The 22364-nt window shown below is 37.6% G+C and overlaps 2 protein-coding genes and 1 long non-coding RNA gene across 16 annotated transcripts; 2 read left to right on the forward strand and 1 right to left on the reverse strand.

Moving 5' to 3' along the window:
- The first annotated feature begins 2795 nt into the window (after window positions 1-2795).
- Window positions 2796-10356, forward strand: LOC148724331 (uncharacterized). Of its 9 annotated transcripts, none has more exons than XM_088732099.1 (7): window positions 2796-3432; window positions 3960-4119; window positions 4576-4691; window positions 5207-5284; window positions 6142-8114; window positions 8466-8535; window positions 9885-10356. In XM_088732099.1, exons 1-4 carry the CDS (start codon window positions 3373-3375, stop codon window positions 5276-5278), a joined length of 408 nt encoding a protein of 135 aa, XP_088588225.1. In that variant the 5' UTR covers window positions 2796-3372; the 3' UTR covers window positions 5279-5284; window positions 6142-8114; window positions 8466-8535; window positions 9885-10356. The 9 variants fall into 9 exon arrangements, with proteins under 9 accessions (XP_088588225.1, XP_088588227.1, XP_088588229.1 ...); XM_088732101.1 differs by having other exon boundaries at window positions 8466-8524; window positions 9334-10356; XM_088732103.1 differs by having other exon boundaries at window positions 8466-8524.
- LOC148724332 (uncharacterized) lies at window positions 8563-11219 on the reverse strand. 2 transcript variants are annotated; one of them, XR_015991351.1, is made up of 4 exons: window positions 10965-11219; window positions 10263-10334; window positions 9478-9567; window positions 8563-9242 (listed from the first exon to the last, which is right to left on the reverse strand). It is a non-coding gene; the product is annotated as an uncharacterized LOC148724332 (long non-coding RNA). The 2 variants fall into 2 exon arrangements; XR_015991350.1 differs by having other exon boundaries at window positions 8563-9245.
- A 122-nt stretch (window positions 11220-11341) lies between these two features.
- LOC111336172 (uncharacterized) lies at window positions 11342-21843 on the forward strand. Of its 5 annotated transcripts, none has more exons than XM_088732093.1 (7): window positions 11342-11535; window positions 13835-14085; window positions 17516-17679; window positions 18789-18889; window positions 19391-19449; window positions 19552-19644; window positions 21090-21843. In XM_088732093.1, exons 2-7 carry the CDS (start codon window positions 13851-13853, stop codon window positions 21161-21163), a joined length of 726 nt encoding a protein of 241 aa, XP_088588219.1. In that variant the 5' UTR covers window positions 11342-11535; window positions 13835-13850; the 3' UTR covers window positions 21164-21843. The 5 variants fall into 5 exon arrangements, with proteins under 5 accessions (XP_088588219.1, XP_088588215.1, XP_088588216.1 ...); XM_088732089.1 differs by having other exon boundaries at window positions 11382-11535; window positions 13817-14085; XM_088732090.1 differs by lacking the exon at window positions 11342-11535 and adding an exon at window positions 12320-12453 and having other exon boundaries at window positions 13817-14085.
- The last annotated feature ends 521 nt before the right edge of the window (window positions 21844-22364 follow it).

Raw genomic sequence — 22364 nt, forward strand, 5'->3', positions numbered from 1 at the left:
CGATTTTGACAGGTCTTTTTCTGGGAGTGCGGAGACTGAGGTATTAACGGTAAATTGGCTTTCCTTGATATTTGTACGGCGCACTTTAGAAAACCTTGAGATTGAAAGAATAACTTCCCCTTGCATTTGATCTGAAGTCAGTTTTAGGGTCAATCAGTAGCATTTTAATCCAGGAGAAAAACGCATTAATTCGACGTTATCAATCTAAAATAAGTTAAACTGTCAGTTTATAGGATCAAACCTTTCTATCTCTGGATTTTTTTTCTTTGATACCCACTTCATAAATATAACTTACTAAAATAATATCGCACAACAAGAGGTCTTTAAATTGTTCGTAAGCAAACAAGCATACTCCGTAATCAACCTAGAGTCTAAATAGCACTCGATCACTGAGCAGTCTTATATGACATAGCAAGCGAGAAAGCTAAGCTAAGAAACCCTCCATCTTACAAATAATCCCTAAGGCTCGTGAACTGGGTGCGATTTGCTCTGCTTCTCTGCCATCGTTTTCGTTTACGAACAAGACGCCTGAAAAAACTTTATCTTGAAGCTATTTTATTCAGCGGGTAGCCTACTCGTAGGCGGTAGTTGGTATGCGCGAGATTCAGTGTGGCGAATGTATTCGGTCGTCATATTGGACGGGTGAAAGATCTGGGACGACCAGCTCGCTTTGTCAACTCGTCCCAAATCTTCCGCCCGTCCAATATAGCGACCGAGTACATTCACCCCGCTGAATCTCGCGCATACCTGCAAGCAGGCTACTCAGCGCTGGGGCAGAGAACAATTTAGCCTAAACTTTCCATTATGCACACTGTGCTCTGAGCTCAGAGTATATCGTCAGGTGCAATCTAGGTGCGTCCACATTGAAGGTCTTTTAGCCGTTTTTCTATTCAGTTTAGTTTAATAAGGTTACAAAGACGATTTTTAAACAGAAATACAGATACAGTTGCTGCTGTTGTCACTCACAGGTTTGAAGCAACTGGTTAAATAATCAGCAACAAATATAACAACAACAACGAAAGCAGTCATTGAACGATTTACGATGGAGTGTGTGCATCTGGTCCCAGCAACATAATTTACATTTCCTGTTTTAAATCGTTCCCGCGCTATTAGTGTTGTAATCATTTCCGCCAATTCATGAGCAAATACCTTAAAAATTTACATACCAGCTCTGTAGTATACCATCAGAGGCTCCCGCTAGGTTTTATTCATGCGAAGAAGATCTGATGCAAGGTATATACAGTCAATATTTTAGACACACGAAGGGTCCGAAAAATAAGTTCTTCATTAGTACGCCCTTAAATCATCTTCAGCGAAACGCTCGAAATGTCTGCGTTAGAAGGTCTTTACAATGGCCGATTTATATTATCAACTCAGTTGTTAAAACTAAGTTATCTTGTCGTACCTCCCACTCACGCAGCACCACAATTTCTTTAGAAGCTTACCCGCTTTATTCATTTGTCGATATCTATCAGCCTTATCTATAAGTGGCTTAAACAAACTTAGCCTGTCCTTGACTGTCTCGTGTTTTCATTTTCTGTCATTCTAAGATGTGCAAAATAAGGCGTTTGTATTTGTGTAAGTCATCCAAAACGGTCGGCTTCACACTGAACAGATTATTGAATCAAGAGGTAGCCAATTCACGGTGGGTAGGAGGAAAAACTGAATAAGGCTATAAAGGAGGGAGAAAACTTGTGCCTACATGTGCAGGATTTTTAAACAAAGGAAATGGGATTGTGTATTAATCCTACAAAACAGGAAGGCAAGAAAAATGTGTGGGAATGCCATCACAAAATATGGCGTAAAAGGAAAAGAAGACAATATCTATATTGGAATATTTTGAAATACCTAGCTGGATAAAGAAAAACCTAATAGAAAATGACAACGTATAATTCCAAAAATAGAAAATACTCTCAAAAATACACTAAGACAGAGAGAACTGGTCACATTTAACTGACTTTGATAGCACAGGATTTTCTCAAGCCACTTAATAGGAGGCGAGTCACTTACCCCCTGGATTCCTAAAATATCAAGCTTACATAACAAATATGTCGATCAATGAAGAAGACGCAAGGAAAAGGTACTCAACAGTCTGCTAGGCTTCTGGTCATCCCTGATTAACTCAGAAGCGGTTACATTTTCAAGCATGAAAACACTACGGCAACTCGACCTATCACAGAAAAGTTTCGCCAGTTTTTTGCTTCCTTTTCGGAAGTTCAAAGGTTACCCAAATGTATGTTCAGTGCCCTATTTTGACACTAACACGCGATCACTCTTTCTTTAGAGCGCAAAAAAAAAGCAATTATTGGAGTGAAGGCGAAGTCATCCTTAAAATTACTTACTACCCGAGTTGTAACATATAAATTGTTTTCATTTTTCCAGTTGTCAATGGTGCAGAAATTGTTGATCTTGCGGGAAGTATTCATTGTTTATCTACCCCGGATTCTTGCACGTCCATTCATAGTTAATTTCCATTTCGTAAATTTTGGCCATTTCCCGGCAAACGGTTTATATCATTCCACTGTTGTCATCAGAAATTTTTTTTACGGCTAACCTTTTTTCTGTGAATCTCGGTTTAAATTTGTCAAGTTTTTACGTCTACTGCTAAATTTTTTGGCCGATTTATGACTATGGGTTAACACCGAATGCAAATATGTCGTTCAATTTGAATTGCCATTGTTTTGGACTCACTAGCCTCTCACGAGGTATTATTTAGGTCAAAATGTGTGGACAGAACCGCGCAGAATAACCATGGACTACGCATGTGTCGGGCGGCAGGATGTGACATAAGTGTAGCCTTACATAAAGTATATACCCACAGTTGACTTGATTGATAAAGCGCATTAGAAATCATACGTTTTAAGGCTGCTGCGTCTTCCAGTGGTAACCTGTGCAACTGACGTGCAGGTAGCAGGTTGAAACGTATGGTTTTTAATAACACTCTACTACGCTTTGAATCAATCAATTCAATTATAATTTTTTTGGTATCTTCATCATTTGATTTAGTCCACAGTACCAATATGGCGGACGGGAGGCGCTTCGATCCTGTGTACATATTTTAATAGCAGCGGACTATGTAATTTTTCAAAGTTAAAACCCAAAGACTAAGTCGAAGGTGTGGAAAAAAGTTCGAAAAAAATATCAGCGGCAACCCCTTTGGATGAAGATAGAAGAGATGAAATGCTCTCAGTTGGCGAGGTCGACCTCGAACTAGACGATGACTTGGGTGAGGAACAGCGCTCTTACGCTTGTCAAGATCAGGATGTATTTCAACAAATTTAGGCTGAAAGGTCGGGAACTGAAACATCACAGGAACAGCCATCTATTATTCAAGAATACGTGCTGCTTCTCTGTCGATTTGAAGCCGTAACCATGCTAGATTACGAGAGATTTTGCCTTCCCAAGTTCAGTAATAGTCAACACAAGCTTTTGGTGGGTATTTCTTCTTAGTGGTATTTAATACTTCATTCATCTGGAACTCTTGCCCAATTTTGTTGTAGTTGTAGTTTTTAGCTAGAGTGTAGTGATGCAATTAGGGTCACTGTTTATGTACATTTGTATCGGCCCTAGGTAAATAGGGTTTTGTAAAGCAAAACAATTTATTTTTATATTTATAACCAGACTTTTAAATGATCTACACTTGTCATACTTGTAGCTTTATGCTGTTCTTGCTAGCACCATTTGAGTTCCATTGTATTTGGCCACATGGCCAAAAGGCAGTTTTAACCAGCAGTCAAAAAGAAAAAAAAAATTAATTTATATTTTGGCTGAATGGTCATGCACAGTGTAATGGGGAACATTGCTAGAGTCAGTTGCCTCTTGGTGGTTGTCAAGCCTCCCTTAAGGATTGTTTGAAAACATTTTTTCTAGGGGGATTTTCAATGTCATTGTGCCATTATATTTTGACATAGATTTTAAATCATTCTAATCAGTTGTATCCAATGCACTTTTAATCTTAGAAAAAATCCTACATATGTCTTCATAGAGAGGAAGACCCATACAATCCACAGTGGAGGTGCCTGTTGGCTCTACACAAGTCATGTAGCTGTGATACCAGAAGGTCATCACTGGTGAATTCATTGGCATCTGATCTACATCTGGGAAGTGCTAATTGCTTTGGTATTGCAATCTTGAATTTTTTTGGATATTTCTGTCTCAATGCATTTTTTGTCATCTGTTGATTGCATGTATACATAGAAGGGCTTCTTTTTAAATGCTGTTGGTGATACTTCCAGTTACTTGTCTTTTTCCACTTAGAAAAAAGAAATTAATGGAAAAGGTATGCATGGTACTTCAATTGATTCCCTTCAAGAATCAATTAACAGTGACCTCCCTTGATTATATTAAAAGACAACTACAGTTAGTTAAGACATTCAAGAACAAGAAAAAGAGCAACTTTAAACTTCTTTGCTATATGTACAATAGATATAAAATGGATTTCTGATATGTTTCTTTTTGTTTCCTTTTTTCCATTTTTTTTGGTTTTTGAAACAAGTTAATAATTTTTTATTTTGATGTAAGTATTAAATGCCAACAATAATAATATTTAAGCATTTGTCCTTTTTATTGTTATAGATTTTTTGGGTGAAGATTGTGGCCATATTAAGGCATTGCTTGTTCTTCTGAAAGGAGCTTTTGACATAAGACCAGATGAGGTTGTATACTCGTATACAGAGGATCATAATTATTCAGTAAGTCACTTGTCATGTGCTTATAATGTACAGCACCGCACAAATAAGTTGATTAGAATACATGCTTTGCATCTACTGCCACTCTACTATCATATTCCTGACATTGATTGATTTCTTAAAAGTGTAGTTACTGTTTACTACATAACTCCTGGACTTGTGATGAGGTGTAGACAGCCATGGTCCTTGTTCCTGTTGGAATGTCATCAATTTTATTAACAAATTGTTTTGTGTGAGAACATTTTGAATGATAATACATTCAGATTAAATCTTTCAAAGCAGGCCTACACATGTACCATCACCTAGGTCAGAGACCTTTACCCAGCAATAGATCTCTCAATCATGTATCAAAAATTGATAATTTTGGAGAACAGGCCTTTTCAAACCCATTTTCATCACTGGCCTACTACAAATTGCCTCATTTGATGTCTTTAGAATCCAAAGTTAAGAGTACATTATGTATTAGGTCCATGTTTAACAATAATAGTTTTATTTTCTTATCAAAATTTCTTCTTCAGACACCTTTGAAAGTGGTTAAATTAAATAATTATCAAGTTTGGTGTGTGTACTTGAGCCAAATCCTGCTATAGTGTCATGTGAGTACGGATTTTCCTGTCTATCTTGCAGTCGAGAGAGAGATGTCTGTGACCATTTCAATTATCTTCATTATCTTAAAGAAAATGCACACGAAGCACCAGGTGATGTTCTTGACTTGGTGCTTACTGCAACTGCTGTCACTTCTCAGTGTTCAGCAGCATCCCCAGCTAACAAATCTGTTATTAGCCCCGTCTCACAGTTGGCAATTCCTTTCAACTTAACGGGGTCTTTGCAATATGTTTGCATGCATGCCCCTGAAAATGTGTTACCTGCTTGTCCAAACACTGGTACACTGCTTTTGTGCCCACCTTACCTTCTATGGGTAGCTCACTCGAGAAGTGTCTAAACTGTCACAGCCCCTGGGACAGTGAGGACCCAGTTGTTCATTGTTGGAAACTGAACTCCATTAAGTTGTATACAAGGAAGCATTTGTATGAGTGTATAGCCATATCATTGTCTCTAACTGCTCTGTAATTATGCATGTAATGGAATTGTTGCTTGATAAAATGTGTATAAATAAATAAAATGATTTGCATTTGGTAACAATTTTTAGTGTGTAGTAGTGTAGTGTGTAGTAATATTCTGAAAATATTGGACAATTTTGTAACTGCACTCTTCTCATTTCATTGTCAATGAAATTTAAATGTTTCTGTGTACTCAGCAACCATTATGACTCTGTGGTTATGGATTTAGTGTATAGCAATTATTTACATGTTAATACATGTAAAGCAATTATTGCTATAAAGGATAATATTGTTGAAATGTTTCTTTGTAGGTTTATTGTGTTCTATTTTAGTTAATTTTGGTAATGAGTTTTGCCTGTGCCTTTCTTAATTGTTTTGGAACTCTATTACAGACCATGCTCCAATCTACCCTGTGGAACCAACTTGCAGTATGATGGAAGAGATAGTGGTATTCTGTTCATGGGAAAATTTGCCATATCGTACGATATCATCAGAGACTATATGTTTCACCTCCTAGAGGGAAAGTTAGGAGTTCGTTGTTCATACTAGGATGCATTTCTGTGCAATTGGTGCACTTTTATTGCCTAATAACACATCTCCTTATATCCATACAATGTGCAGTGTGTTTTGTGGAGTGTGGCTAGTCCCTGTTGTTGAGAACAAAAAAGATTGAAGAAAGAATCAACCAAACAGAGAGTGTTAGGATTTTTACGTCTAACCCCCCTACCCAGACCAGTTTACAACACCAAACACTACCCGTTTTGGTTAGATACAATGAATATATGAAGTTCATATATTTTGAACAGCGGTATTAAATACGTATGATGCACGATCCTTTGCAGTAGATAGCGCTATTTATGCAATAGCGAAAATCAGACCTGAAAAAAAAAAAATCAGGCCTGTACGGGATTCGAACCACTGACCTCTGCAATACTAGTGCAGCGCTCTACCAATTGAGCTCACAAGCCAACTGGGAGCAGGCCGTGAAGTTGATTCGTAATAAACCCGTGATGATAAATCAGATACAATGAATATATGAAGTTCATATATTTTGAACTGCGGTATTAAATACGTATTGATGCACGATCCTTCGCAGTAGATAGCGCTATTTATGCAATAGCAAAAATCAGACCTGAAAAAAAAAAAATCAGGCCTGTACTGGATTCGAACCACTGACCTCTGCGATACTAGTGCAGCGCTCTACCAATTGAGCTAACAAGCCAACTGGGCGCAGGCCGTTAAGTTGATTCGTAATAAACCCGTGATGATAAATGAGATACAATGAATATATGAAGTTCATATATTTTGAACTGCAGTATTAATATTTAATTTATTCTGTATCCTACTTACAACGTTTCTCCTATTTGAAACTATGCGCGCAGTAATGAGGATCACGATCAGTAAACTTTACTTTGTTTACTTTGTTTCGAGGTCATATTAAATCTCTAAAACGGCTTCTTCAAGGACGAAATTTATCATAAAATAAGTTGGAGCGATAGTAGTTGAGGCCTTCGTTCTTCTTTATCACTCGAAGGACTGCCTGCAAAGAAATATGATGTCTGGGTAAAAATGAGTTTTCAATAATTGGTGGTTGTCTGAACCCAGCCAACAGCCATTAATGTGCGTAGAAATATTTCAGAGAAACGACAAAAATTTGTCGGCTGGAAAAAGTAATACTAGTTATCAATAAATATAAATGACTATAATGATGATTCTTATCAACTATATTTTTATTTCTCCTTGACAATGGCGTCATGATGACACTGAAACGTCGGTTTTTATCGTTAGTTTTTGCTAGTCTTTATAATGATGATGACAGTACTAATCACATTAACAACGACAACGACAAAATAAGTAATAATAATAACAATGGTATAATAATAAATATAATTAGAGTAACAAGAAGAGCAACAAATGGAATATATTATTTTATCATGGCCAGTGCCGTGTTGTATTGATGTGTTAGTGTAGCTTATTGTTTTATTGAAATATGTAAGACTCCATTTTGTATAAATGGCCTGCTGTTGTGATAACTGTAACTGATGCTGAAGGTGCTGTTGTTATTGTGTCTGTTGCTGCTACTGCTGCCACAGGTGCTGTCATGCATGCTGCTGTTATTGTGGATGCTGCTGCTGCAGGAGAGCTGTTGTTCTTGTGTTTGTCAATGTGACTGTGGTGGACTCAGGTAATGTAGCTGCTGTTGTTGTTGTTGTTACAGATACAGTTGCTGGGCTTGTTGAGCACTGAGGCTGGGGCTGCTGTTGTTGTGACAGCTGCATAACATGGAGTCCAAAGGCATTCATAACCCTGACCAATGCATCCCCTCTGAGTTCTTTTGTCCCAGCATTGTTTGGATCAAGAAAGGGTATGTTCTCTGGCCACCACAGTGGTTGGGACTGCCTATTTGCCCGAGTGCTTGAGTTTTTTCCTGTAAAAAGATACCAATTATATTACAGTAAAACTTGCATTAAATGGGCAATCTCAAGACCCTTACTAATTAGTGTCCACCCCATATTAAACACTCAGAGTCAGCTCATTCTAGTAAATTGTGCAATTGATAGCCAGTTTATAATGGACTCCATATGATCATGATTGGGTCAGTAAGTGCATCAAGCATATTCAAATTATAATAAGCATATTCAAATTATAATAAGCTACTCTATAAAAATGGTTTTTTTTTTGGAGAATGATCAAGTCTTCTTGTGCTCTGTTACAGCAGATTGCTACACAAACCATTAGCGTGCAATGTATGGCTAAAGACCCTGGCATGCTTCAGTAAGTATAGGGTAGATTGAACACTTGGCTATTACAAACCTTTTCCATGTAAGGCCCAATTAGGTTGTAAACCAGGCAACAAGAAAACTTACTTAACTGTACGGTCTTTCTGCAATATATCTATAAAAGTCAGCTCAAATGGATTAAATTTGGGTACTAGACAAATTATCAGCTCTGTTTAAGTGTCAACATGCTAATTAATAAACCTGTCCTCTGAATAAAAGTTCAGTTTACATTTAAAGCAAATATGGAAAAAATATATTGTGACCAGCTATACTAGTGTCCATTAAAACGGGGTGTCTGCTTTACATGGGATTTTACTGTAGCAATGAATAGCCAATGTAAATAAAAAAAAATTTTGTTTTTCTTTTAAATTTCCCTTGATAACCATGCAGTACAACAATTATAACTGCAGTGCCATTAAAAATAGAACTCATGATTTGTGAAATTTACTTACAATTTGGCTCGACCTATATCATTCTTATCAGCCATTTTAGGAGCGACATAACTCCTAGACAATTGAAAACTTTTTCATGCTGATAACAACAAAAGCTGCCTTTTTTTTGTAAATTAACTCTTAACATTAGACTTACCAGTGCTACTTCTTACAGCTGAAACAACAAGTGACCTTATGTCAGGAACACTGAGTAGTCTGAATAATCAGCCTGAATTGGAATTTTATTCCTTAAATGCATCCAGTTCTTGTAACTGGTTGACACTTCTTTCAGCCACCACCAAGAATTTAAAAAAAAGAAAACTTTCAAGTATTGGTACATATACACACATATATATCAATTTTGTTTTTCTAGAAAACTGGTTCATTATTTTCTTGTTCAAGACTAGGATATTCATGGTTGTGGCATACTATATCCTTTGATTAAACAAAGCTAAAAATTTACGTGCATTATTTTTCACTAATCAAATAATCACCATGCAATAGTTCTTGAACTTACATTGATCACATCTTCCAAAAGACTCCACAATGCTTCTTTGAAATGCGATTTTCTCAAAGGACAAAAAAAATTACTCTAATTCTGATGGACCTACAAATAAGAATCATTAATAAAACATTTGAATATGCCACATCAGCATTTTTTACACTGCTTATCCTAGTTCATTCAAAGCTTTCTTGCAATTACCACTTGAAAAATAGCAAACATACACCTGCCAGCAAGGTATTTTAATCCCATATAAAAACAGAATTATCATTACATGAAAAACATGGCTATCCATTTTTCAAGCAAATCAGTACCACTGGCATCTTTCTCCAAGTGTACTGTTCATTTATCTAGTAAAATAAAAATATCAAAGCTGTCACAGGGCATAATTTAGTTTATACCCTCCTTTTATTAAATCTCAGATCTACCACACAGCTGATCAAGAAACCTCTGCTTGCAGGGGCATGGAACCAAATTATCTCTAAAACTTAGCAAGAGATGTACTTCATTATATCCATAATGCATAAATAATTAAGGGGCCAGAGGCAATATTAGCCTATGTCAAATTTTGGGCTGTTTTCATTTTTGCTCAGATTTGCCTAACTTTTTGGAATGTGAGTTACAGATTGGTAGAGAATCATTCCTCTAGATCTGACTTTTTTTTTTGGATTTAATCTTTCTTTTACCAAGGACAAAAAGAAGCCATTTGTTTCTCCAACAGGTTTTGCATTAATCATATCTCAATAGAGCCCCAAAATGAGACCTAGGCTGGTTATCCTTGCCCCTCAAATTGTCCTAACCCTTTTTTCAAGGGACAGTTGGGTTTGAGAGTCTGTCTTGGATCTCTCAGCTGCATTCTGAATAAAGTATAGCTGTAATATCAACGAAATATTATGTTAGTATATATGATAACGATTAATTTCAAACCACATCAATCAACACCCTTTGGATGCAACTTTCACACATTTCAGAAAAAGACACTTGCAATGCTCTGCGATGATAGGTCTTAGGTTGAATGATCACTTGGTACTGTAGCTAAAGAGTTAATTCTAAGATCGTAACAATAGCAACCGTCGTCTGGCCAGCCTATTAAAGACAATCTATTAAAATTGCGTTACGATCGGTACGTTTGGAGCTCATTCAAATTATGAATTCATTGTCATCAATCGTCATCGAGAACTTGGCTGATGGGAACTATGAATGTCATCCGAGTATAGAATAAAGAAATACTTTAAAATTACAACTGAAAGGCTTCCATTTCTTTTTAGAGGCCCACTTTAAGGAGTGGGTAAATATGACGAAAATTTAGTAAATTTTAATTCACTTTTTCTAATTCTACAAGCTTGCATGATCCTTTATCCAACCCCAATTCGCAAAAGTGGATTTTGTTGTTACATTACAATCTCTAGTCAGTTGCAATCGTTGTATTTTACGTAATTTCGCACGTTTAAGTGTATCAGCTACTAGAGTGATAAAAGCCGACTGAAATATGGGCATATTACTCGGTTTTGATTTTTTGGTGGCGCCGGCTTCTGCATCGTCTCCACTGTCATCGTTACGGTCCTAACACAAAAAAAATTTACAGGTGATGTATCGCGCATTTAGAGATTAAGATGTACGATTCTGAGTTTCACTTAAACAACAACAAAAAAATACTACTTCCAGCACTGTCAAAAGAGAAACCCTGCTCTGCCATGTTTGAATCCGTGCATTAGTTTGGGGCACTGGGCACTGTATGTGATATGACACATTATGACACATGCGTAGTCCATGGTTATTCTGTTTGGTTCTGTCTACACATTCTGACCCAAATAATACCTCCTCACACATGTAAGAACCTTTTGTGTTTTCACGTGAAGACGAGGCTAGTCGGTCCAGAACAATGAACGCCAAGTTTGCATTCGGTGTTAGAGCTCCTTTTATTTTGACAAAACTATATTAGCATAAATTTGCATGTTGGAAGTTTTAATGTCAGGGAAACACCAGTCGACCTTGAGATCAGAAAGTTTCGCATACTTTCTCGGCAGAAGTACAGTTCTCTATCGACATTTTCATCGTATTTCAGTTTCTTGGGTAAGTAGTTGAATTTAGTAATTCAAAGTTCATTAATTTCCCGTTCTCAGATTGGGTTAAACACCCTTGGAATTATTTAGTAGGCGGGACATCTTGGTTTTTTTGATAGAATTTTTATAACTTGTTTGGATCACGTCTTCGCGAACATCAAGCGCTAAGCTTTCGCTGAGGGAAAATGGCCGGCAGTGCTTTTTCTTTTGATTCTATTAACTGGTAACGTAAATTGATTAAATGCAGGGCAGCTAGATATTGCACAAGGTTCGAGTATTTCGTAAAATTCAAAACCAAAAGAATTTGGTAACACAATAGACGCTATTCTTATTTAATGACATGTAAATGAGTGGCCGGGTATTCTGAAGTTTAGCCATTTTCAAATCGCTTGAAATTTTTTAATGCCGGGGGACTTAATTTGTCTAATACTTGACCGTGTGCGGTTGCAAGAAAATTAAGCCACAGCAATACTGCTTATCTGCGAACAGTTGTTCGAGAAAAATGCATAAATATTTGCATTTGTTCTAAGGACTTATTTTTCTAGTTTTCCGTTGTTTTGTAAATCGAAGCTTTTCTCCCAGTAATGTTTATTAAAATGCAAATAGAGTTGGCCGCATGTTTATGATCTGCACAGTTCTGTAAACATATCTATCGATTTCAATGAGATCTTAACCGATGTAATGCTGGTTGCTGTCTCAGACTGTCACGCCTGAACAGATGTGCTTGACAATGGACCCTTCCACCGTTTTTACGGCCATATTGTTTGGGGGTCAAGCAAAACCTCGTTGCGTAGCAACAAACAATATATTATGTTGTTATTATTCGACGTGCGTCGGTACCTTCGCTCAATATCGTAACTTTATAAAGGGAAAATCGCTTATTTTCGTCTCCAAATGTGGTGGGAACATAGATAAGGCGTTACTAAAAGTAAGTGCCGAATTTTTGGCGAAGTACCTTTCTATCACTGCGTTTTATGGGCAGATTGATATGTTGTTTGAAGGTGACCTTGTGGCCGCCATGGTGCGAGAATGGCATTTTAAAAAGCACTTCTTTCGGTTGAGAAATTAGAATATGTTTTTGAGCCATCGATATATTGTAGTTTTAAATTTTAGGATTTATGGTGGGAGTAAGTACTCAAATAAGGTTCTGAAAGCATCTGTATTCTGCATGCCAGTATAGAGTCGAACATTAGCATCTCTGGTTATTTGTGCAGAGGCTGTACACAGTTGTAACCCTGGGGAATTGTCTCCACTTTTCATCAATTCGTCACTTGCAGTGATGATATCACTATTATCAACCGATGTTGATAATCGCCGCCTTTTGGGTGACTTAGTATTTGAATGCTCAAAAGGAGTCAAAAAAAGAGTAGATATTGGATTGCCTACTGAAGGCTTGCCGTCTCGAAAATGATTGGAGCAGACGACAACACTCTCCCTTGACTTTCCTATTGAGAAATATTTTCTTCCCTTCAAAACCTGTCGAGACCATGCTTCAATTAATGATTGCTTGGGCTTGTGGAAAGATAACTTCTGTACATGTGAGTGGATGACCCATTTTTTTGGATCTCCTCTATCGTTGTTACAGCCGCCGACAGAACACCTGTCTCCAAAACCCATTAAACCAAGGGTTTCTCTTTGCCGAGTTATTGGTTTTTCAAGAGTATGTTAGCCTGTCTGGACGAAAAGGTTTAAAGAGCACGTAAACACATTTATTTCAATTTTTCCTCTGCACAGTTAAGTTACTTAAATACAAAAAGTCATTCGGAAAAGCTGTACTCTGACCTTCTGGCATTATGTTGGCCGCGAGGTCACATCCAAAGAAAAATGATCTCAATGTTCCCATAAAATGCAGAGAAGAAAAGGTTTTTCACCGAGAGGAGAAAAAGTCACTCGCCTGTATTGATGTCTTCTCTTTTTCAGTGATGAATATTAATTTTTGTTCCTGAACAAAGCGAAAATTTAAACGAGGGTAGCGATGCGCGTCTTCTCATCATAAGAGATTCTATGGCTCGTTGCTACGCAATGAGGTTTTGTTTGACCCCCAACCAATATGGCTGATAAAACCATGGAAGGGTCTATGCTAGTGTGAGAAAAGTTTGCAAAACAAGGATTTTCTTGCTAACCAGTAACTAAAGAGTTAAACAAATGAATAAATATCACTTACCGAAAGTATGCATCTTACTTTAAAGCACCAACTGGTGAATTTAATTTTTGCTGTGAACACAGTGAATACTCAAGCAGATAACGTAAGACACTTAATATGCAATATTTTCTTTGCTTACTCCTTAAAGACAATTAAAATTTTCAAGGTCAGTAGCAAACAGAATGGCTCGTCACGGTTTACCGAGAACATTTTTGCTTCCTCTGGTGTGCATCACAACCCTCTTTCACTTTGAGCTGGTGAAGGCAGATGTTCGTGTGCCCTGTGGCATGGTGAAAGACTGGTTTCCTAGTGGTACAAAGCCTCAGAGTTCACAGCCCCCTTACATGCTGAATGTAACTGATCCGGATGGGAACATGGATGAACCATATTATGCATCCAGGCAGAAGCCATACACAAGTGAATAACTTTTTTTTTTCTTTGCATGTTTCTAGGATCAGCCAAATATCGTTTGAATAAACTCCTCATAAAATTGCTGATTTTTATCTCTTACTGGGGTGCTTAAGCTACATTCTTCAGTAAGGAAATCCTACATTGGTATTTAGGGATATTATCACATTTTCTTGACCCACCAAGGGGATGGTGAGATGTACACACGTCCCCACTCCCTTAGCTTGTACTTTTGTCTGTGGATGGAAATTGCTCAGCCCTCATGGAAGGTGAAATTAAGGGAGGGGACCTTATCATGTTGTTAAATTTTGAACTCTCTCTCAAATGGATATAGGATAATTAATAACACTAAGGTTAAGGGTGTAGTTAGGGGGAAGTCCTGGGTGCTGGTGAAAACACTCCCTACCCCCTTTTCCAAGTGAGGTGATTTGAAAAGGCGCAATTTCGAAGAGTCCACACCTCATAAAGATATATCACTTTCATTAACATACAGCGTGGATGTAGACATGACAGTAGGGAAGGTAGCCCAAGTGTTACATAGTAGGCCTCCAGGGTCCACCACTGAACTGATGAACAGATTTGAAGATGTATTGCAAAAATTGGACTCATATCATATGGAGGTTGACATTATCGGTGACTTAAGCTGTAATGTTGGTGCAACATCACCAGATTGCAGCACTCAAAAACTACTAGATCTCTGTGATAACAACAACCTTTATTTATTCTAATTTCTAATGACTTATGACTATTTTAACCAATTGGACATGCCCACAGGTAGTTACCAGTATAGGCAATTAATTAATCAGCCAACATGTATAACACAGCTCACATCATCTATTATTGATGTCTTTTTAACTAATCATCAGTGGAATTTTTCGGACTCTGGAGTCACCGATATTGGAATCAGTGATCACTGTGTGGTGTATGCAGTAAGAAAGATTTTTATCCCCTAATCACATCCAAAGACTGTAATGAGCAGATGCTTTAAAAATTTTATTTCACATAGTTTTCGAACTGATTTATCTATGGTCCTGTGGCATCTGATTGAACAGGAGCGAAATCCTGACATTGCTGGGGATATATGGCAACATGTGTTCTTAGAAATTGCTGATAGCCATGCACCACTAAAGAAGAAGAGAGTGAAAGGAATCTCTTTCCCCTGGATTACTCCAGAGCTAAAAAGGCTAATGTTTCAGAGAGACAAACTCAAAACGTTGGCCTCAAGGTTCCCAACAGATTGCAATTGGACTTCTTTCAAACACATGAAGAATAAGGTTAATTATGAAATTAAAAATGCTAAAATGAACTATCATAATGCTTTCTTCAAAGATAACTGCAGAAACATAAAGAACACTTGGAAGGGAGTTAATAGACTAATTGGAAATAAACCTAAATTTAATAAGGTAACTCAGCTGGACATTGGAGATACTGTAAATACTGACCCCATTAAAATCAGTAATATACTCAACATACATTTCTCCAAAATAGGACCTTCCTTAGCCTCTAAAATTAAAGATACATCCAGCAATTTTACTGACTATATTACCCCCTACAGAACACATTTTTAATTTGGCGAAAGTATCATGCCAGGGGGTCTTCAATTTGATTCAGAAAATACCGAGTAATAAAGCCAGTGGTCTTGATAACATCTCAACGCGTCTCCTGAAAGAAGCATCTCCCATAGTTACTCGTAGTCTAACTTTTATAACTAGTCAATTACCACTGAAATATTTCCAAATGCTTGGAAGTGAGCTAGAGTTTTACCAATATTTAAAGAAGACTTCAGGGCTGATCCTAACAACTACAGACCTATCTCAGTTCTGCCTGTAGTAAGTAAATTAATTTAAAGAGTGGTTTTAATCAATTATATGAATATTTAAATAATAATAATTTTTCAACAGAATCACAATCTGGCTTCAGACCTATGTTTTCCACTGAAACAGCTTTACTTGAAGCTACGAATTAATGGCTATGGAATATTCGACAGCAGTCTCTTAAATGGTGTGATATTCCTGGACTTGAAAAAAGCTTTTGATACCATGGATCATGCTATCCTTCTGGAAAAGCTTAAACTCTATGGGGTCAGTTCTTAATCTCTAAACTGGTTCGAGTCCTATTTATCTGATCGAAAGCAAAAAACATTCATTGATAGAGTTCAATCTGATTTCTGTAATATAACATCTGGTATTCCACAGGGGTCTATTTTGGGCCCTCTTTTATTCACCATTTATATTAATGATCTCCTTTCATGTAATTTGTTTTCAAAACCCAGAATGTATACAGATACTACCCTTACCACATCTTCAGAAGACCCATGTGTCCTTGAACATAAAATGAATTATGATATGAATTTAATCCAGTCGTGGCTGTCAGCAAACAAATTGACTTTAAATGTTAAGAAGACTAAATGCATGCTTATAGGGAGCCAATTTATGTTATCCCAAGTAAATAGTGACTTCACAGTCAAAGTCAATAATACACCCTTAGAAAGAGTAATTAAACATAAATCCTTGGAGTTCAAATTGTTAAAACTTTGAACTGGTGCCCACACATTCATACCATTTCAAAGAAAATATCCGCTGGCATTGCTATTTTAAGGCGTGCAAGTCATTTTGTACCACTTGATACTAGAATGAATATGTACAATGCACTGGTAATGCCATATTTAAATTGCTGTGGTGCCGTATGGGGTAATATCAATAAGGGACTAGCAAAAAAACTTCAAAAGCTGCAGAATAGGACTGCTGGGATTCTCACCTTTTCTAATTATGACGTTCGCTCAAGTGTTTTGTGGGATGAACTTGGCTGGAAAAGGCTGGAATATGTAAGACTTAAGCAGTTGGCTGTGACAATGTATAAAATCCATAATAATCTTTCCCCATCGTATCTGAGGTGGATCTTTACCAACACCTCAAATGTACATTCAAACAATCTTAGAAATTCTGAGTTAAATATTTATGTCCCCAGACCTAGAACTGAGTCTGCAAAAGGGAGCCAACACTACAAAGGATCTCTTCTGTGGAACAGGATTCTCTCAGAGATTAGAAAACTGCCTAGCTTAAATATTTTTAAAACTTCATTTTATGGGAAAGATATTTCTGATACATCATTGTAACTTTTATTACCAACAATGTAAGTATTTGTATTTTTAACATTATAAAGCTGATAGTTCCTTGTTATTCACGATGTAAGTTTTGTATTTTTAATATTATAGTCAATAGTTCCTTAGAGTATTTTAGTTTAGTTTGAACACGATTCCTAGGAAGACCATGTAAAGTGGTACGATTTCGTGTATAAATAAAGACTGATGATAATGACGATTATGAGTATGACCCCCTACCCCCCTGCCGCTGTTTGAAAAATGCTTACTACGCCCTAGTGATTGCTTAAGATTGTAGGATATTTGCTAATTTGACGTTTACTTCCTGTTTCTCTCTAGTATCGTTGAATGGAACTCGCTCCGGTGATATTACACAGAATTTCACGGGCTTTATGCTTTATGCCTACAATGAGTTCGATGACGAAGACAGTGGAGATTTCTTGCCCCCGCTACCTGCCGGAGTGGCCAAGAGGGCTTGTCACTTCAAAGGCACAGCACAATATGTAAGTAAGGCTCACTCAAACAGCTAGGACAGTTGGCAAACTCTGGAGAAATTCGAACTGGAGTATACGTGAAAGTGATTTATAGGTACACGCACAGTTCATGAGTTGATGTAGAAAGAGAGAGAGAGAGGGAGACTTTGGTCCCCCTTTTTGTATAAGATCATTTGTATTTTTTGTTTGTTTGTTACCTTACGCTGTTCGATTGAGTGAATGCGATCGAGTGAATGCTAACATGTTAGTGGGTATACAGCAATGGTGCACTCCTGTCACTTTTCCAAGGCTTCTTTCTAAATTTTCTGGAATTGATTTCTAGATTTGGAAATGTACTTTAATAGCTAGAATTGATCGGGTGACTTACCATATCATCTTCACTTTCACAAACCCAGGTGGGATGTCATCATATGTTAAAATTAGCATAACTATCACGTCTTATAGTTCACCACTGAATTTTCTCCGATTCTTATTGGTTTAAATCGATCACGCGACGCGATAGTGTTCATCCGTGGAGAGATATTATCAGCCTATAGTGCCCATCCGCGGAAAATGCCCGGATGGATACTGCCCGTCTGTGGAAATTACCCGGATGGATAGTGCCCGACCATGAAAAATTTTCTCGTATTATTTAGCCAATGTCCGGTTGCGAGTTATTGACATTTGTGACAGGCAGTACGCATGAATAAACATTTGATTGATCTGCATTTTGGTGTGTTTTAACTGTTTTTCAACTGGCGCACGGAAGAAAATTTAGTGGTGAACAATAAAGACAATAGAGTGCTTATGTCTCGGAAGTATCGGTCTGATAGTTGCCCCTTGGAAATTTGATGTTCTTAAAACTAGCTTATTTGCCCTCAAAGCTTTGCTTCTCGGGCAAATATTTGTTTTAAGAACATCAAATTTCCGCGGGGCAACCATCAGCCGATAGTTCCTCGACAGAAACACTCTATTGTTTAAATAGCATACCTTTCCTTTGAAAAGTTGCCAGGAATCCTAGAATGGGTGAAGTTACGAATTTTTGGAGTTTCCATGTTTTTTCCTCTGGGAGAAGCATTTCCCGATGTGATGCTAACTCATGACCATGCTGAGATCTATTTGTTTATTTTCCTTTTTAGATCGAGGTACTTGAAAACTCAACAAACAGCATGCAGTGGAATAGCATTCAGATCAAATGGAAATCGCCTGAGAAAAGCATATCTGGAAAAATTACTTTTAGGTATATACAATGTTTGCCTGTTCTCCGAGATCATGATGCGGTTATTGAACCTAACTATATCATCAAACTTTGGAGCTCCTTATCAGAATAAAAAACCTGGCTACTGTATATCCTATTTCGTCGTGGCCAGAGTATTCGAGGAAAACACTCGTGTCTGTGGGTAACTTTGTGCGCCGGACAACGTTTTCACCGTCGATTTCGTTGATGTGTTGCTGTTAAGGTGTAGCTACCCACAATCAAACAGAGAAAATCAAAAGACAATTAGACCGTCTTCACAGCATACACTGAGGTGTAAGGCGAAGGGGATGGAAATTGTGCGTACTAAAAAAAAAAAAGAAGACCTTTGTACGCCCCAATCTTGCACGCGACACTTTTATCACTTTGTCTCCCTCAAATAAGAGGTATTAATGGGCGAGGGAAACCTTGTTGCAAAGTTGCATAGTAATATTCTTAATAAAACTATTGCGGTAATTAATGTTATGTTCTTATTGTCGTTCCCAGCGCCAGTGTGGTTAAGGAGGATGGCGTTTTTTGGGATGGACCTAGTGTGACCCTTAACCGTAAGTTTCACGCCTAAAATAAGTTAAAACTCCAGGTTGGTTCACTTCATTTTCCCACTGTACCAGTTTTCTTGTAGTTTCATTTCCATTTTATATTTTCAGATATGTGCCCGATGCCAAGTTGTAACCTTCCAAAAGGCTGCCCCAATGGTCTCGCTAGAAATAAGTATGGATGTATTAATTGTGAATGTGCAGGTCAGTATAGACCACGAGAATGCCTGATTACACTCAAGGTCTTAAAATAATTGAGAAGAATATGCTGCCTTTCTATAACATCAAGAAATGGTTTAGATATTGTAGTCTTCTCGGATAGGGACGAATAAATGGAGGTCCCGTTTCCTGCAGGGTTAGGGGTAGGAGACGTTAATTTCCCACGCACGAGATTACTGTGTGATGGATGTCCTCCCCGGGGGTGGGATGGGTGGGTTGTTGTCTTGCGATTCATACATGAGCCTCTGGCTCGGGCAATCAGTGGGTAACCATGCCCCACGTAAAGACATTAAACTATGATTACTATTATTACTATTACTATTACTATTACTATTACTATTACTATTACTATTACTATTACTATTACTATCACTATTGCGAGAGTTAATCATCAGCCAGACCACTGAATCAGTGCAATTCAAGGCTATAATTTGATACATTTTCGCGCATTTCGAATGCATGTGCCAAATTAGGCTTAAACTTTAAAATACAACCTATGGTGTACCAATTCAGCCATGCAGAAGCCCAGAATTTTTGCAATTTCCCATCGAAATAACCAGTGCTTTCAATAAGACCCGGCACTCGCCGGAGCTCCGGCGGGTACTCTGTTGTGAGTGGCCGGGTATATTTCACCGCGCTCAAGTCACAGTCACCATGCTAAGTCGTAATGAAGTCTCTTTCCGGCAGGTGTTGTACCGAGGTAGCCACCTATTTCAAATCTTATTGAAAGCATTCAATGACCCGAACATTTAGTACCATTAGGGGTAAGTTTCTAAAGAAACTGTGGTGCTGCGTCGGTAGGTGTAACAAGGTAATTTGGTTCTATCAACTGAATTGATATCAGTATAATTTCAGAGCTGAGCAAAGAGTTTCCAGCAATCTGATTGGTCGAGCGGTTCCTTACATGATGCTATATGAACCGCTCCACGCGGTTTATATAAAATGTTAAAGTAAAATGTTAATAAATGTTACTAAAATGTTGCGATTTTAGAAATTTCTCTGTTGTTCAGCTCTGAAATTATACTAAAACAATTATTAGGCTCAGGCTCGGTGAATATTGTCGAATAATCCCCTCGACTTCGTCTCGGGGATTATTGGACGATATTCACCTCGCCTTCGGCGAATAATTGTTAAATATAAATTGGCCACTGTTAATGGTTCAAAGCTCACATTTCGAGCGTTTACCCCTCGTCAGAGCGAATGACGAAGGGCTAACGCTCGAAACATCAGCTTTGAAACTCTTTACGGTGGCCACGTAACATTATCTACTCAGTTGATAAAACCAAATTACCTGTTTATACTGTGTTATACTGGTAGTCTGTCCAGATGGCAAGTATCCTTAGCGATGGAACTTTGTTTGGAGGAGAGACAGGGAAATACTAACAATACAGCCGATCAGCCTCCCTTGACGGAATATCTTTTATTTGCAGGAGCTTCAAGTGTCACTGTTGGGTTCCTTAGCCTTGTGGTTATAATATTCAGCGCAGTTAACAATTTGGTTTAAAATAACACGCTTCGAACAGTTTTTCTGTTTGTAAATGTATAGTTTATTCGTTTTTGGCTTGTTGTACCTGTACTAGATTAAGTCCTCTAGATACGTCGCATAGCATTGTAATTGTTTTGCATTTATAGTCCGTGTACAGCAGTTCGTGGAATCGTTTCACACAAAAAGAAAGAACAGAAAATTGTGACCAAATCATTGCTGGTTAGGAATATTACACTCACGATTTTAACCCAGTTCTGGCTTCATGAGCCAAGTTCTCGCTTCGCTCGGCCTTAGTACTGCAAACTGCATTCCACACGTATGATATAAAATGTTTACAACTTAAAATCACTTGAAGGGGTTACTTGCTAATTATCAGTACATTTTATCTGGGATATGGTATGAGAAGCCCGTGAAAGGATTCTGACTTTGCTGTGGTGCAACCAACTCTTTGACCAGCCGGGAAAAAGCTGTTGTCATCAACGATAAATATATAAGTGAATGGATGAAGAACATGAATAGATGGTCTTAAGCAGAGGGTACGCTTACTTTATTTCATCCGACATTAGTGTATACCTTTTAAGCGCTATTCAATTGATATTCATTTGGTTTCGTCATTTTCTAGTTCAAATACTCAGTGTCTGATAGTTTTACTCTTAACTAATAAATCCACTTGAAATGAAATAAAAGGTGTAAGATCATTGAAGTTTTCAATATGATATAAATGTATAGTTGCACAGTGTTTCTTTCGACTTTCACTTGAGGTTCACTTCAGCCAGGATGCACACGTTTTTGTCTTGTTGTCTTAAAACAACAGGAATGCCAGAAAAGAAAACATCAGAGAGAGGACTGAGAATTTCACGGTCTCTTCTGCACCTGATGAAAAAATAAATTAAGGTTCCAATTAATGCCAATAAAACAGACATGGGCCACCGACTATTCTGTACTCTGAGGGAGAAAATGGTAAATAATCAGTTTTTTCTTGTCGAAGAGGGAGATCACCAGCATACCTGGACCATTCCGACCAATATCCTCTGACCGAGCTTATTTTATTAGAAGATAACACCCGAGTCTGCATGAACCCCTTACTAAGGCGCTAAGCCCCAGTCTACTTCCCTCTTTGGCAATTTGTCATTTTGGCCAAATTAGTCAAATTACCTCTTGAAGTGACTAAAATCATATAAAAACAATATTTTCCAGAAGTTAATTCTTTTTTCCATCT

This window comes from Stylophora pistillata, chromosome 9 (genome assembly GCF_964205215.1).
Source record: "Stylophora pistillata chromosome 9, jaStyPist1.2, whole genome shotgun sequence".
Lineage (NCBI taxonomy): Eukaryota > Metazoa > Cnidaria > Anthozoa > Scleractinia > Pocilloporidae > Stylophora > Stylophora pistillata.